The 16080-nt window shown below is 44.0% G+C and overlaps 1 protein-coding gene across 1 annotated transcript in view; it reads left to right on the top strand.

Moving 5' to 3' along the window:
- The window catches only part of CACNA1B (calcium channel, voltage-dependent, N type, alpha 1B subunit), a 562801-nt gene that overhangs the window by 415035 nt on the left and 131686 nt on the right, over positions 1-16080 (top strand). Inside the window, exon 20 of the mRNA XM_015421148.1 lies at positions 14350-15180. Coding sequence (XP_015276634.1) covers positions 14350-15180 — 831 coding nt within the window. The remainder of the gene's footprint in view (positions 1-14349; positions 15181-16080) is intronic.

Genomic DNA, 16080 nt, shown 5'->3' with positions numbered 1-16080 from the left:
AGACAGAAACAGATCTGAGCTGCGGTGCTGGGAGACAATGACAGGGCTAACTCTTTGTCCCATTCCATTCCCCCAATTGGAAATGGCCCCCTGGGCTCCTTTAAAGAAAAAAAAAAGTATCATAGAATCACAGAGGAAGATTCACAGCCATGATACCATAGCTAAAAGGACCTTTGCTTGTGGCCACCAGTCTTAATTGAGATAGTGGTGAAACCTGGAGGAGGGCTTTGTTCAAAGATCTATGGAATGAGAGCAGAAAACACTGTTGTGGACTCTCTACCTCTCCATGCAGTGGGAATTTCCATGGACAGTGGTTGCCAGCACTGGATTTCCATTGGATGCATGGTCATACAAGTGATTTTTGCTTTATTTACAACTATACAAGTAGAGCACAAGTGAAAGAAAAAGATACTCCTGCAGGGCAGCAGATCTACTTCCCAGCATCTGTTCCTCAGATAGAGAACCCTTGCACCTCAGGGGAAGGGAAAGGAGTTTGTAAGCCACTTTGAGACTCTGAGTGAAGGGCAGGGTATAAATCCAATCTCTTCTATTCTTCTTCTTTACTTACAGCCAAGTTGTAGCTTTCTTTCTGCATCTTTTTCTCTGTCTCTCTCTCTCACACACACATACACCCTGATTCTCCCTAGAGCTCTGATAGGTATCATGCCCAGGAACTATGTGGAGACCTATTGAAGAAACATCCAGAGCCATTAAAGAACTTGAAAGGCCTTGACCTCCATTCAAGCATTACTTGAGCCCAAGCTGTAGTGATGAACTGATTCACTGTAATCAGACAACAAACTCTCAATGGTATGGAAAGAAGTGTTCCCACAGACAGGAAGATACTGAGCTGTTCTTGGCCATTAAATTAGTTCCATGTACAGTTTCACTGTATCCTGGGAGAGAATATATGATGAATTGTAGCCTCCATGGGCCTGGCTTCCACTTTCCTAGTAGTAGTAGAACGAGAGGGTTTTTTAAATAAAACATTTACTTTTACTTTTTGTGTGTGCTGTTGACTTACTCATTCTTGTTTTGTTATTTGTTACCTTTTCTGTTTATCATCTATATATCTAATAGCCAAGTGGCCCTGTCTGTGCGGATATCTAAATCTTCGCTCCGGGGCCACTTGGAGCGTTCTGGGCGCGTGCGCACGGAACGCTCTGCGAAGGCCGCCGCCGCCGCTTGCGAGGGGAACGGCGAGCAGGGGGGGAGGCAGAGCGGCGAGGGCTGAGCGGCACGCCGCTCGGCCCTTGGCTCGGAGCCGGGGGGTGGGGAGAGTAGCGAGGGGCAGCCCCAGACCGGCTCGCCCCTCACCCCACATACCGACTTGCACCAGGTTGAGCCCGTCGAGCCACGAGGTGGCCGAGCCCCTGCCAGGCCCTCCTCCTGCCGCGCCGTCACCGCCTCCTTCCCCAGAGGAGAAGCCCGCCGCCTGCCCCGGCAGAGCTCGCCCGGCGGACTGCTTTGGAAGGTGTGCCGGGATTGGGGGGGTGGAAGAGTAGTGAGGGCCGGGGGGGGAAGGGAGAGAGAGCAGCGCCGACTTCCCTACTCCTACTGCTTCCTCCCCCCCCGCGAGTATCGCGGGTCCCCCTCTTGTTTCCTTTTTATTGTTTTATGAGTTGGATTTGGCAACATGGCCTTCTTACTACATTCAGTATTGTATATTATGTGAACTATTCATTTGCACAAAGTAGAGGTGCTGTCCAAACTCATACAGCAGTTTGCAGCGCTTACCTTCAACACATTAGAGAGCTTTAGACCCCTGATTCCTTCTCCAGCTTAGAATATATACATGTAATGAAGAAGACCTCTTCTTACCCTGCCTCCCCATATTACTCCTCTTTCTCCTCATCTCCCCGCAAAGTCAGGTTGTGGCTGTGGCTAAGCCTTACTGGCAGAGCATCTGCTTTTCTTGCACAAAATCTCAAATTCAATCCCTAGCATCTACTGTTAAAATGTCCAGGTAGAAGGTAATCTGAAAGACCACTACCCAAGACCTTGAAGAGATGCTGCCCATCAGAGTAGACAGTACTGACTTTTATAAAGCAGTGGTCTGACTCTGCAGAAGGCAGGTTCATATATGTGCCTGTGCAGGCAGGCAATGCCCGCAGACAGCTAGACACACAAATAGGAAAAGTCTCTGTCCCTCCCTCTGTCTCTTCTTACTTCTTCCTTACTTTGGACACCATTCCAGCTGTGTCCAAATGCCTAGTGTACACTGGGTAGTTTTTTGGAAATGTTTTTGAGTCCAATTCCAAGGTGAACCCAAAGAGTTATTTCATCTCCAGGACAGATTACCACGTGGGAACAGTTAGTCAAGTCATTGGTACACTTGGTTTGGTGAGAGTAATAACTACTAGGGAAAGGGGAAATTGGCCCTTTAAGGAAAATGGCCTTTCAGAGTGAGCTTGTCTAATAGGATCCCAGGGTTTTGGTCTTGAGTTGACCTGCTTCTTCTCAGTCATTCAAGGTTTCTGTGGCTTGCAGTTTGAAGGTCTATCAAAAGCTCCCTTAAAAACATTTTCAAGTCCTTGCGTCAAAGAGAACCTTTATGCTACCCTCTTGGGCAACTCTGTCTTCTTGAAGCCTCTTTTGCCTTAATTTGCTTAGACAGTTGACAAATCCGTCACTTCGGGTTTATCCTCCAGATTCTTTATCTTAAGAGAGAACCACCAACGTCATGTACAAAAAGGCCTATGGGTAAAAACAATAAAAGGATACCAGTTCATCAAGGCATTCAGAGTAGAACTGAGCTGTTCTGCTTTTAGGCAGGGGACCAAAGAACAGTATCACTGTCAAGCCCCAGAAGGTAGTAGTGGTTAGAATAAAACTTACCTCTAATGCAAGATCTCCCAGCATGAACCATGCAGTGACAGCTACACTTATCTGATCTTGGTCCTGTGCAGTTAAAGGCATGGTGGGGTGGGGGGATGGGGTAAGCAAGGAAAAGCCTGTCTCCAGCTAATCAGAACCAAGTCTACTAGTTGCTCAGAGCAGTGAGCGAGTCTGACCTGGGAACTTTTGGTAGGTATGTAGACTGACCCACACCTGTAGGAATGCTGTTGAATATATTAAACACTTGCTGGTTCAGTGATAGCCCTGTTTTGATTTTGCTTCTCCCTAGTGCAAATTGAACCCATTGCTTTTTATTTTCATGCCATTTTTTGTTCCCTCACAGAGAAATTTTCTTGAATGTTCAGCATTAACTTATATTTTAATAAGTCAGCATTGTATGTTTTATGCATAATATGCATATAAATGACATATGTTGTATGTATAAATACTGTATTAAAATGCATAACAGAAGACTCCTTTTCATCCGGGGAGAATTCTACAACCATGCCTGAAAATAACCAATAAATCAGCCAGGTATGAAGTCTCTAGACCAACTTTCAATATCCTTCATATTGCAGAGAGATTTCCCTTGAGTATTTTCTATTTGGAAAGCACTCTGTGTAGTACAGTTGTTTAACAGTGCAGTCCTAAGCCAAGTTACACCCTTTAAAATCCATTGAAGTCAATGGACTTAGGCGGGGGTAATTCTGCTCAGGACTGTTAAATCTCATTGATTTGTGTGGCGAATTGACTTCTTGCTCTTAAATAGGTAAGAGAACTACAAAATTGGCTGGCAACACAAATGCAAGGGAGGTACTCAGTCTAATTACAAAATCTTGCTTTGGTTTGCCAGATATATATTGACATCCTGAGATGGTAGTTGAATGACCGGATATTGTAACCCACTTACATTTATTAGTCTGTTTTTACCAAGGCAGCTCATCGGACCTTTTTGTACAAATTTTTGGTGGCACAAAGAGAAGTGTTCTTCCTTCAAGACAAAATTTTCAGCATTTCCATTTGTTTTGGGAACTGTTCAGCATTAGTTATCAGACATGGAGGTTGGTTCATACCACAAAGAGAAAAATATCTGAATATATATCATATTTTGCTGAAAGAATTGTATAGGCATTACAACAGATGTCAGCTCTGTTTTGCTGATTCTTCCCTTTCAGTCTTTCCTCTTAACTGTGTGTCCACGTGAGATAACTTTGTCAGTCTGCTTTTTTTAACCTTGTTGTGATCTAGTCATGAATCGGCAAACACCTTCTTATCTCCACCCTGTAACCTGCAAGGTTCTTTCTTGGGGGTGGGGGGCCTCTGGTTTGTTCCTGATGGTAAGTAGCTCTGAGCAGGATCACTAATCTTTCCACTTCTAAGGACGAGGCAATGCATTGACTCCAAAACTCTACTTTGTGAGCTACTGGCGTTAAAGTTGTTAGCAAGCGATTTGGCTACTGCATAAATTAGTTTGCTCTGGAGCCATCCTTCCTGAGCTAAGACAAATATGTGTGAGCTGGAAGCTAAAAAACTGTGAGCTAACTCACATTAACTCAGCTTAGAGGGAACATGATTCACCCAATGATTGTCATTCTGTGGTGGAGCAGATATATAGGCTCATTTTCACTGTATAAGACATGGTGTGAACTGCATGCTCCTGACTTAGAAGGACTTAATTCATGTTATTTTCCTCTAGTTAAAAGATGAGGACCATGTGGATTGAGCCTCTGACCATGGGCTTAATATGCCTAGTAGGTAGGACTGAGTGCATAAGTTCTTTCACCATAGAGTGATGGTCCTTGGCCTGAGTGTGTGAGCTCATCCTGTAAATCTCTATTTTCTTTTGTGTCTGGATTACAATAGAACAGAATCAACATTTAAAAGGCATTTATAAATGTGGGTGTCTGAAAGTAATGGTTCCTTAATGTCCTTATTTAGGGGAAGAGGTCTTAAAGGAAGCCAAGTATGACAGTTCCAAAGATGTATTCAGCTAGTCGGTGAAGTGCATTTTGGACTATAAATACATTGGCCAGCTTAGTCTAGCATCCAAAATTTTTGTTTTGGTAATTATGCAGAGAAATTATTAGATTTCAGATTTGTTCTATTGTTAGTTACCAAGAGTTAAGATTGCTATTAAGAAATTAAAGTTCAGATTGAGGCATCTGACTAAAGATAAACAACTTTTCCAGTTGGCCAGTCTGGTAATAGGAAAAAAGAACTGTATCCTTGGAAGCCTTAGAAAAGATAATAGACTACAATTAGATGATGACTGACAATTCAGTTTCCCTCAGTAATGTGACATAGCCCAAACCTTCTGACATTGAATTTGTAGGTTGTAAAACTTAGACTAAGGGGACCAAATGTTACCTCCTTCAGTCTATAATAATCTTCTGGTTTGTTGGTTTGTTTTTTTAAGCAACAGGAACTACCCATGCTTTAAATACTTTTTAGTATTTAAAGTTGGCCAAGCAGGCCTGAATTTTAAAAAAAATGGCTTCCACCATCGTACATAACATAAACTCATGAGACACTTTGGATAATATTACAGAAACAGCTGCTGTTTCGCATCCCGCTCCCACAGAAGATAAGCAATTACAGTCATATTACTCAGAAGTGTTTCAGATCTATAGATGAGGGCACAGTGAACCAGCCTCATTAATGGGATGCTATATAGTTAAGATGGCATTTGCATCAGATCTGCAGTGTGACTTTGGCCTGTGCAGTGTTTCACCAATGCCTCAGCAGGCTCAGTGTACCAAAAGAGAATGTTCAAAGGTGGAAGTGACTCAGTTTTCTCTGCAGTCCTCACACCACCCTCTACTCAAAACATGTAAGAGCTGCCAAGCTCAGAATAGACAGAAGACGATGAAGATACACATCTAACCAGCTTTAGCAGAGGGTAAAAGATGAGAGACTAATGCACTTGTGTCATGTTTTCTGTACTCCAGGCCTGGAAATGATGATGTGGCAAATCATGAGCAGATTAGTCAGGGAGCGTACAGCTCCCTGGGCTTTGGAAATTGGCTGTCTCTGCTCCATAGCAAAAAGAAAAGGGGGGGGCACTTAGGTTATAGCAACAAAAGCATCACGGCCAAGGTTTGATACCACCATCCAAAACTAGCCAAGACTAATTTAGAATTGTGTGCCTGGTACTGTTTGTATAGTTCAGGAAGATGAATTAACATGTACCATTTTACTGAAATACTGGAAGTCCTGGGTATGTTTATCAGCTGATAAGGGCATTGATACCAAAACAAGGGAAAAGTAACATTCTGAGACTAGCTTGGTGGAGAATGTAGTCAGGGAGACTATGATGAATTAGGCTTCTCTTCCCATCTCAGGCCATTTTGCTTTGTGTATGTTCTGATCTCAGCAGCTGCTGATGAAGAAAGAGTCATCCAAAAATGGGCAGCAGGTGAGTTTCTTGGGCCAAGTGGTTAGACAACCTGGCCTGGGAGACCAAGGTAAACTCTGCTGTTCATCCCTCCTTAAACCAGTCTGCTGATTTTATTTCAAAGCCAGAAAATGAAAAGGTGATGTCAGCTATTCTTCTTCCTCACTGAGATTTAGTGTTTGAAAGTGTGAGCATCTCTATCTTCAGTCACTCAGAGACAGGCCTGTGGAAGGAAAAGTCAATTGGGCAATTCTGCATCTAGCATTTGCTCCACATTTTCTCAACTGGGAGGAAAAAATGCAGGTCAAAACCACATTCAAATACCCAAGGCCAACGCCTTACTGACTGCAAAGTTCACCCTGAATGGCCATAAAATGGCCATAAATCTATGCAGAAGGTACCATAAAATCTGACGATCAAAGGAAGTGAAAGCAGCATGCAATGCAGAGGGGAATTTCTGTTCCAATGTGGGTTTGCTAAAACAACAGAGGGAAAAGCCAATGCAGAACCAGCCTGAGTCCCACCGTTCCCTCTCCCTTAGAGTCAATTCTGTTCTGCTTTAGCAGAAGGAATCAGCAGCTGCTGACTCCACAATCCCACTTCAGTAGGATTTACCTTCAGTAGACCAAACAACAGAAACAAGGGAAGGTGAGAAAGCCTGGAGATCTTTTGTCACAACTATGACAATTGAGCCATTTACTAGCGTAAATCAAAGAGATTTAAATCAAAGAGACTGTTAACTGTAATAGTTACCTATCTGAAGAAGGTATAGGATTGTCTGTTTTGGAACTTCTCAGGAAAAACATGGGCCAGTGACTGTCAAGGATGCTTTTCTGTTTATGTTATAGCCTACTTCAGAGGAAGTGGTTTGGAAAATATATTTTTTGTAGCCTCTGCTGGTCCCTTCATTTATAATTCCATAACAGAGCAGCAACCAGGAATCATTATCCTATGTTTTAGAACTATTACGGAATGTACTGGTACCTTTATTAGAACTTACGATTGTAACTCTACCTTCAAAGATATATGGTGATGATTTCTTTATGGAGAGGCATAAATGTAAAAGCATCGTGTTCTGATATCTTTGTGGTTTGGGGTCTACTTTTGCCTAGTTTTGGTGCTTTGCTTTGGTTTTATATTTTCCCTTTCAACTAGCAGGTGACGGCTCTGTGGCTGCCACCTTTCCTGAAGCTTGCCTGGGCTCCATTTGAGATGCACGTTCCAGCCTCCACCTGATGGGACCCAGAGCCTGTCCGAGTCTCCTCTGGATGTCTCTTAGCTTTCTTATTCTCCTGGGGGGCTGTTTTCTTCTCACTTTTTGTTTTTTGTTCTTTTGTTTCTTGCATGTACAGTTTTGTAAAGCAAACTCGAGGTACTGTATCTCGCAGCTCGTCAGTCTCCAGCATAAATTCACCGTGAGTTGCCCTCTGTATACAATATTCAGTACATAGATTGATGATTGACATACATACACAATTAGATTCCCCCCTCTCCCTTGTACATACTGTTGCTCAAGTCATTCACTTTATTGTGGAAATTTTGCTGGAGTAGAAAGTGGACAGCATTACCCTGTAATGCTTGCGAGTTGCTCATAAAGCAACTCAGTTGTGTGACTTTTAGTCATTCCATTCCTTCTCCCCCCTCCTTCATGCGCTTGCATGCACTTTGTGTGTTTTCCTTTATCTCCCTCTTGCCCCTTGTGCTCCTGTTTTGTGGCTTCTCTTGATCCCAAGTGGTCTGGTCAGATGGTTTTCTTTCCCCCCCCCCCCACCAGTTGAACTTCTGGATTTGGTTTTTCCACCCCAAAACAGTTCTACAGCAAGGCTGCCTCAGAAATTATTACAGTCCATAGCAGGATATGAAGCTGCCTACTGTTGAGTCAGCTCATGGATTCTCTTTTAAGCCAGCATTGTCTCTGGCTGTACAAAGACCAACATGAAACAGTCTTCTATTCTCCCTCTAAATTGAAGTATGGCTGGGAGGGATTGCCTTCTTTTCACTCAGCAAGCTGTGTTGTATTTTAAAATGTAGTAGACCCAGTGGTGGGCTGTTTCTGTGGAACATCTAATGAACTGCTGGGATGTGTTGCTCTCTGGTTGGGAGTCAGTATGTACTTGGGAACATGTGGCTGGAAGGGGGAAGCTAAGGGGAATACAAGCCACTTCCTGACCTTGGTCATGTGCAGGTGGCGCTCTGCCACTGATTATAGAGGCTGGCTGTGGAGCATGCTGAGAAGAGAGAAGTCCAGTTAAATGCCTTGCAGGTTGTGCCTGCAACTTTGAGGGGGCAGGGTTAAGTATCATTGGCATCCTCCTGCTAAAGCCATTTTCCTAGTTGACTTTGGACTGCTAGACTCAGTTTTCTACATTTAAAAAGGGAAAGTTGTGTGACAAGAAGAAGAGTTCTAGCCTAGCCATGCTGGTTTGCTGCAAGCTGGGAGCATTTGTTTTGCCAGAGCACTGACATTTATGTCCTATGTTCTGAAATGGTCCAGCACATGATCATTTAAGACAGTTCACAGGGGTTCAGTTTAAGGCCTGATACCCAGAAACTGCAGGGCTGGAATTCAACGAAATCCCTTCAGCCCTGATTCCTCCTTTACTATGCACAGGGCCCTAACCATCTACCACCCACTTTGCTTTACAAATCGCCACGTGGTTGCTTTATCACTGCTGTAAGGCTGAAAGATGCTATGACTGTGCGATCCTTCGGAATATCTTGTGGTAATTTGGCCATGACCCCGGTTGTCCCAGGCAGTTACCATGTGGTACTTGCTGAGTCTTCCTATTGAGTTTGCAAAGTGGGGGCACTGGAGTAGTACAATTTGAACAGAAGAACTGGGTTCAGGAGGAGAATGTTTGTTCACCAAATGGTTCAACACAGTAACTTTTAAAAGGTGACTATGAATGAATATAGTTTATTACAGTCCACAACCAGATACAAGTTCAGACAACAAATCATTTTTAAATATGAAAGTATAGATGTTTAAACACTCCAGTTTGGCTGAACTGATATAGAATTATAACAGAGTAAGGTGGCTATGAGTTGGAGAGTGGAGCAGATGGAGGTTCTTATTGAATTACATCCAGCGATGGGATGGGTAGAATTAATCAGGCCTCGACTTTTGGAAGGCTTTCTTACTCCTGTAGTATATATGTTATTTGTTACTTCAGCATATTATGTAGGTCTGAACTAGACAGGTGTTAAAACAGTAGCAATGCCAATAACACTTCACGTTTATGTAGCACTTTCCCTAAATGATCAAAACACTCCCCAGAGGCTGATTTTCTGGTCCAGTTACAATGCTACATTATGCCAGAGCTAATGCCAGCATTATGTCCTTAGGATTTCATGTTTCCCCACTAGCCAGTGGTACAGGTAACAGGGGAAAAGAGTACACAGTGCAACAGCAGTAGCTACTCCTGCAGAGTTACTCATGTGGCTGGGGTATTTACAGGTTTGGCAAAATGTTATGCTGTAGCCTTACGGTTCTTATGGAGGATGCAAAGATTGTAAAATGGGCTTGTTAATACCTGAGTGATTGTCCTACTGTAAATTCCCATTAGCACTCTTAAGAGAAGCCAGGTTTCATTTATAGTGCTCCAACATTCAAACACAAGAGGACCACTTTGCACCTCTGAGTTAATTGCCTTTTAAGTAGCAAATGTGTACTCTTAATATATTTGAAAACCAATTAAAACAGCAAGTAAGGTGCTGTCGGCAGAGTACCAGCTTTTCACACAGTATATTCCAGAGGGACAGCCATATAAGTCTGTTGCAGCAAAGCCCACAAAGAGTCTTGTGACACCTGAAATACAAATGCATTTATTGCGGCTGAAGCTTCTGTCGTTTCTAGTCCACAAAAGGTTTGGTCACAATAAATCATTCTGGCTTCAAGGTGCTTCACTTGATGTGTGTGGAACTTGAAACCACGGAAGTTTATCTGGGAGTATTTCAGAACAAGAGAAGTTTGTTAGATTGTAAATCTGTGGATAGGGCCTTGTTAGTTTTATCTTGAATTTTGGAACTTGCCTTCTTGGTCAACATCACCCAGAGACTGAGAAGCAGTCCACCACTGATGACCACTGTCTGGGAACACCAACAGTGCAATAGTCATTGCAAGCTGAGCAGTGGCAAGCTGTCAGGCAGCAGGGCCTGGCCAAAGCGATGGAAATGGTGGGGGGAAGATGCCCAGTCAGCATAGACAATGGCATATCCAGGGCAAAAGAGATGCTAGAGGCTTGAGAAGTGGGGAGAGGTTTGCAGTGCCTGTATGGAGATGCTCAAACCACAACAGGAGAGGTCCAAGGACTCCTCTGCAAACTCTGTGAGGGCAGCAAAACAAGGAGGCAGAATAGGTGGACCTGAGTAGCAGTGAACATCCTCTCCTCTCAAAATGAGGTCCAGGAGCAATAGGATATCCTAGATAGGGCCAGGGCCACATGCGGAAGAGGAACTGGCATCCCTTTTGGGAGTCATGTGGACTGGGACAAAGCTGAGCCTCGCACATGTTAGTTTTATTTTTGTTTATTGTTCATGACATATGTACATCCACCTGTTGAAATCCTGAATGCCATTCTAGACTTCAGCCAGTGGGCCAGAAGCCAAAAGTGTATTTTGCTGAACAATCTGATCCCTTCAGAGGTGGCCAGGTTGCATAATAGACTAGGCCTTTTCACAGTAAAGACTTGCCAATGTTGGTGTCAGGTACACCTGGTGTTACATGCAACATCCAAATGAGAGATGTCATGATAAAGTGTGGAGTATCTCAAAATTTTTTGTGTAATTTGGGGAAACAATATTTTTCTTCTGTGAATGGTCAGACTCTTCAAAGAAATTAAAAACTGATAGGACCAGGAAGGGGCAGATTAAAAAGTTGATTTTGGGTCCAGATCTTCCCCACAGGCTGCCAGGGGGCTTACCACAGTGGAGAGCAGCTGCAGGAGTCCCAAATGACAATGTTGGTAGTGTTTCCTAAAGTTAGCAATTGATTCGTTCATTACTAAATGAATTTACTCTTGTTCTTCTTAATCTATGAATGTAGCATTTTGATGTCTGTGTATTTGTGATCTGTTTGATTGCTGCCACCTGATATGTCACAAGAGAAGGTATGAGTCATATCTTATACACCAGAGGGTTTGCTGAAGTCAGGAGCAAAATTTCCTTTGATTTGAATTAAGGCTAGTGTATGAATTGCCAGAATACATACATTGTTCACATGAGTGACCTGCTGTTTCTCTCTCTCTCTTTCACACACACACACACACACACAAAGACACATGCACAAGCAATATGCCAAGGGCGTTTTCTTCTTGTTGTTTTGTCTTTTCCTTTCTCCTGAGACAGCCCTGGTCTACAACCGCAGCAGAATGAGGTGGTAGAATTCGGAGATGGTAGAATGGGCTGCTCCACTTCAGACTGCAGGTGGGAAAAGTAATATTTTATGCATCTGTATGTAAAAACTCCCCAAATGAAAAAAAATGATTAGCAGATCAGGGCAAAAGATTCTCGCCTAACTCCTCACATTCTGTGATAGTTTTCCACTTAATGGCCGATGATTAATCCAGAGGACCATCCTGTAATCCCTTACCTGCAGTCTGTGGTGGTAGAGTCCATTCTGCAATGTCATTCTGCTACATGTGTAGACTAGCCCATTCAGATTATTATTCATTTGCAAGGTTTGGTTTATGTGGATGCAGGAAGCTGCCTTATGCCAGTTGTCCTAGCCCAGCATTGTTTACTCTGAGTGGCAGTGGCTCTCCAGGGTGTCAGGCAGCATCTCTCCAACTGCCCTGCTACTTGAGTGTCATTTAACTATTCATATAAAATATTTATTACATCCTCCACCCACCCCCACACAAACAGCTAGACCTGCTAGTGAGGCTACCTCCAGCTTAATTAAGCAATGAAACACACCAATCTATCACAATTAACAAGACCAACAGTAGAACAAAACAAAACAATCCAATGAGCAATAGTGTTAAAATATTGATAGCAGCAAGGATCAGTAATAAAACATTTACAGCCCATGTAGGAGGTGAATTTACAGTGCCATCCTGAGCAGAGATACACTGAAGTCAATGGGGAGGAACTCTGTTGCAGATGGTTCCCCTTAATCATCCAGAGGGAGATTGTTAAAAAATAGCAAAAAGCATGAAAAAAAGGAAATTTATTCACGATGCACTGGAAAATCAAGAATCCAGTTTGGTGCAGTGGTTAAGTGCGCGGACTCTAATCTGGGAGAACCGGGCTTGATTCCCCACTCCTCCACTTGTACCTGCTGGATGACCTTGGGCAAGCCATAGTTCTGTCAGAGCTGTCTTCGAAAAAGAGCACTTTCTGTCAGAGCTCTCTCAGCCCCACCTCCCTCATAGGGTGTCTGTTGTGGGGAGGGGAAGGGAAAGGAGTTTGTAAGCTGCTCTGAGACTCCTTCAGGTAGTGAAGGGCAGGGTATAAATCCAATCTCCTCCTCCTCCTCCTTCCTCTTCTTCGCACTAGCCAGCAGAGGGGATTCCATTGATGATGTGCCGAAGCAGAGAAGTCTCTGTCTCTAATGGCTACCTGTGTTCCATCAGAAAATGGATCCTGTTGGGCAGGGCTTCCATAGAGAATCTTAGCTCAAGCAGTATTTAAAGTACCCTGGACCAAGACAATTTAGGACTTTAAAAGTAACAGCCAAGCCTTTGGAATTGTGCCCCCGAGTGAACTGGTGAACAGCCAGTGCAGTTCTTCTACAACTGACGAAAAATGAGCTCCCCATAACTTATACCATGCAACAATATTACAGAGGCAACCCAGCACAGAATGCATTGCCGTAATCCAGCCATGGATGTGATCAGAACACAATTACCTGTGGCCAGGCCATGCCTCTGAAGGAGAAGCCTCAGCTTCTTCTAAAATCAGCTAAAGGCACTACATTTCATAGAGGAGAGCTGCACCTCTATTTGTAGTCATGGATCTAATAGTACCACCATGAGATGGTTGGGATAAAACCCAGGATTTTTGGGATACAAACCATACATTCTGGCACTGAGCTTATAGGGTCATGCAGACATGAATGTTTGGGTCTGATGGAAGATTTGCTCTCTGCCTGGGGCCTTAGCTTTCACAGAACTTGCAGATTAAAAAGATAACTGGTTGCTATTGCAAGGGCATTTAGTTTGCAATTTAGCTTCTCTACGTCATTCTGAATTCTGGCTGCTGCACATGAACCTAGAAAACATTCTACAATCACCTTTCCTTAGTTTTTTTTAAAGAAAAAGAAAACTGTTAGCAAATGAGAAGCATTTTGGCTTGAGGTCCTAAAGGTGTACTAGTTGTTTCATTTTGCCTTCCATTTTCCTTTGAAGAGAGCACGCCTCATCCTGACTGCTGAAAAAAGGGCAAAACGTCACATTCTAGAAACACAGCCGAATTTGAACAAAATGGTGACTAGAGTCCTCAACACATCTAAATTACAGGCTTCTCACAATTAACTTATTAAAAAGCCTTCTGGCACAAGTCTTGGGGGCTATGATACCCTGTTGTTACCCATGACTTCTTCCTACTCATCTTCGGTAACATATGTGTGTCACTACTGAGCCGTCAATGAAGTGGTTCTTTGCCATGTAAATTTTAATTTAGTATGTTGATGCAAATTGGTTTTTAAAATAGCTCTTGCTTAAAACCACCTTATATTCTCCCTGGCTATTCCTCATGACAAGAGGGCACAATGGGGATGATACGGAGAGGGGAGTACAGTTCTTGGGTTGTTTGGAAGGAGTATTGGAATGCTGTGGCTTTTTATATATATATATAAATGTATAAAGGCATGGAACCCTTTATTGTAGAGTTTGGCATCCCTCTAAATGAACTGATTTTTCAAAGGCAACTAACCTCACAGCACTAGGATGGAGAACACAGAGGGCAAATTGATATTTGTGGTTTTTGCACTGGCTTCACCTCCTCTTGTGTATTCAGCTGGCCATCCCTTCATTGTTCCTGTTTTTATTTTGGCTAGATTTTGCAGTTCTGAAAGCTGTTGTCATTTCATCTTGATTAAATGGTAACCTTCTCTGCCCTCTGCTCCCCTTCCTCCCGCTAATTCCCGTTCCCCTGTTCCCCCCTCTCTTCTGTAGCAAACAGCAGAATGCCTCCAAATCAAAATCTGTGTGGGAGCAGAGAACCAGCCAGATCCGTATGCACAATTTCCGGACTAGCTGTGAAGCACTATATAATGAACTGGATCCAGAGGATAGGGTGCGCTACGCTACCACCCTCCACATTCGTCCAGACATGAAAACTCATTTGGATCGTCCCCTGGTGGTTGAGCCAAGGAGCAGCGAAGGCCAGAACAGCAACGGCAGTAAGCTAAGCCCCACTGATGTCCAGGAATCAGCAGAGCAGGCAAATTCTGCTCCAGCCGAGTGCACCGAGGGTCCCTGGAAGCACCATCGGCACAGAGACAAAGACAAGGCTGGAGAGCAAGAAAAGAGCAATGTGCCAAAGGAAGAGAATGGGGAGTCTGGCACAAACAATAAGGAGGAATGCCACAGGCCTCACAGGAGCCGGAGCAAAGAGGGTGAGGGTGGCGGCAAAGAAGGGAAAAGTGAGCGCAACAGAACCCAGGAAGGAGGCAGACGGCATCACCGCCGCGGGTCAATGGAAGAGGGAGCCGAGAGGGAGCACAGGCGCCACCGCAGTCACCGGCATTCAGCAGAACGGCAAGCCAAAGAAGGCAACGGTACAGTCAACGGCACCAAGACTGAGCGCCGTTCACGACACCGAGGAGGATCCAGGCCTGGGAATCGGGAAGGTGATCCAGGCTCTAAAGGAGAGGGCTGTGAAGAACCTCACAGAAGGCACAAGACACGGCATAAGGCACTGTCAACTTACGAGTCGGTGGAGAAGGAGAATGGTGAGAAGGAGGGAGAACTTGGGGAGAAGGAACTGAGGAATCACCAGCCAAGGTGAGTTGGCCGGGAGGCAGCCTCTGCACTGATGCAGGGGTGAATGGCATGGTCAAGGCTGATGCTATATTAAAAGCGAAAAAGCCAGTTCAAGGACTAGGTCCATATTGGCATCAAATGATGCACTCAGTTCTGGAATTCAGTAGATTCCGTTTGAGAAGTATGCGAAAAGGCTAGGGGAAGCAGGCAAAGAAACAGGCTGGCAGGTACAAGGAGTGAACTTTTTTACGCCTTGTTGCTTAAAGCTGCATCTGCTAACTTCATCTAAGATAGGCTCTTCTATTTTTAAGGAGAGGGTGATGTCTGCTTCTCACTTCTGTTTGTTTCCCATCATGCCGTTTAATGGTTGGGTTAGTGGTGTGTGTATAGCAGGCACACGAGTTATACATAGGCTGTTTGCTGCTAGGTCTGGAACTATATTCAGATAGGCCTGACTGTCCCCCATGGGTTGTGTTTGCAATCTTTCTGCCACTTTAGGACACTCTGGGCCTGTACACTATCAAACTTCCCTGAGACCTATCAGCTTTTCTTTTTTCTTTTACTAGACAGAAGCAGACACTGGCTCCAAATTGAGGGCTAATGGTCTCTGCAGCCCCCCTTCTGGTCCCCCCCCCCCAGTTGTGGAACAATTCAGGAATTGCCCCCTAATCAAAGTGTCTGCATGATAATATTAAACTCTGAAGTAATGGAATGCTTGTGTGTTTGAGGAGTGGGAATGGGGAAGTCATGAATGACAGATATGAGCTATAATTTGGAATAAATTGTTCCCTTTCTTATCTGGGTTTGCTGTTAATCCATTGGGGGTAGGGAAGGTGCTAGCATGTAGATTTTTGGCTGCTAGAGGCCCCCTGCAGTGGCCTGATTTAAAGATTTTGGATTTTGGAATCATTCCTGAGCTGT

This window comes from Gekko japonicus, unplaced genomic scaffold, assembly GCF_001447785.1.
Source record: "Gekko japonicus isolate JY-2015 unplaced genomic scaffold, Gekko_japonicus_V1.1 scaffold40, whole genome shotgun sequence".
NCBI classification, from domain to species: domain Eukaryota; kingdom Metazoa; phylum Chordata; class Lepidosauria; order Squamata; family Gekkonidae; genus Gekko; species Gekko japonicus.
The sequence above is the reverse complement of the archived record's forward strand: the minus strand, read 5'-3'. Positions and strand labels throughout refer to the sequence as shown.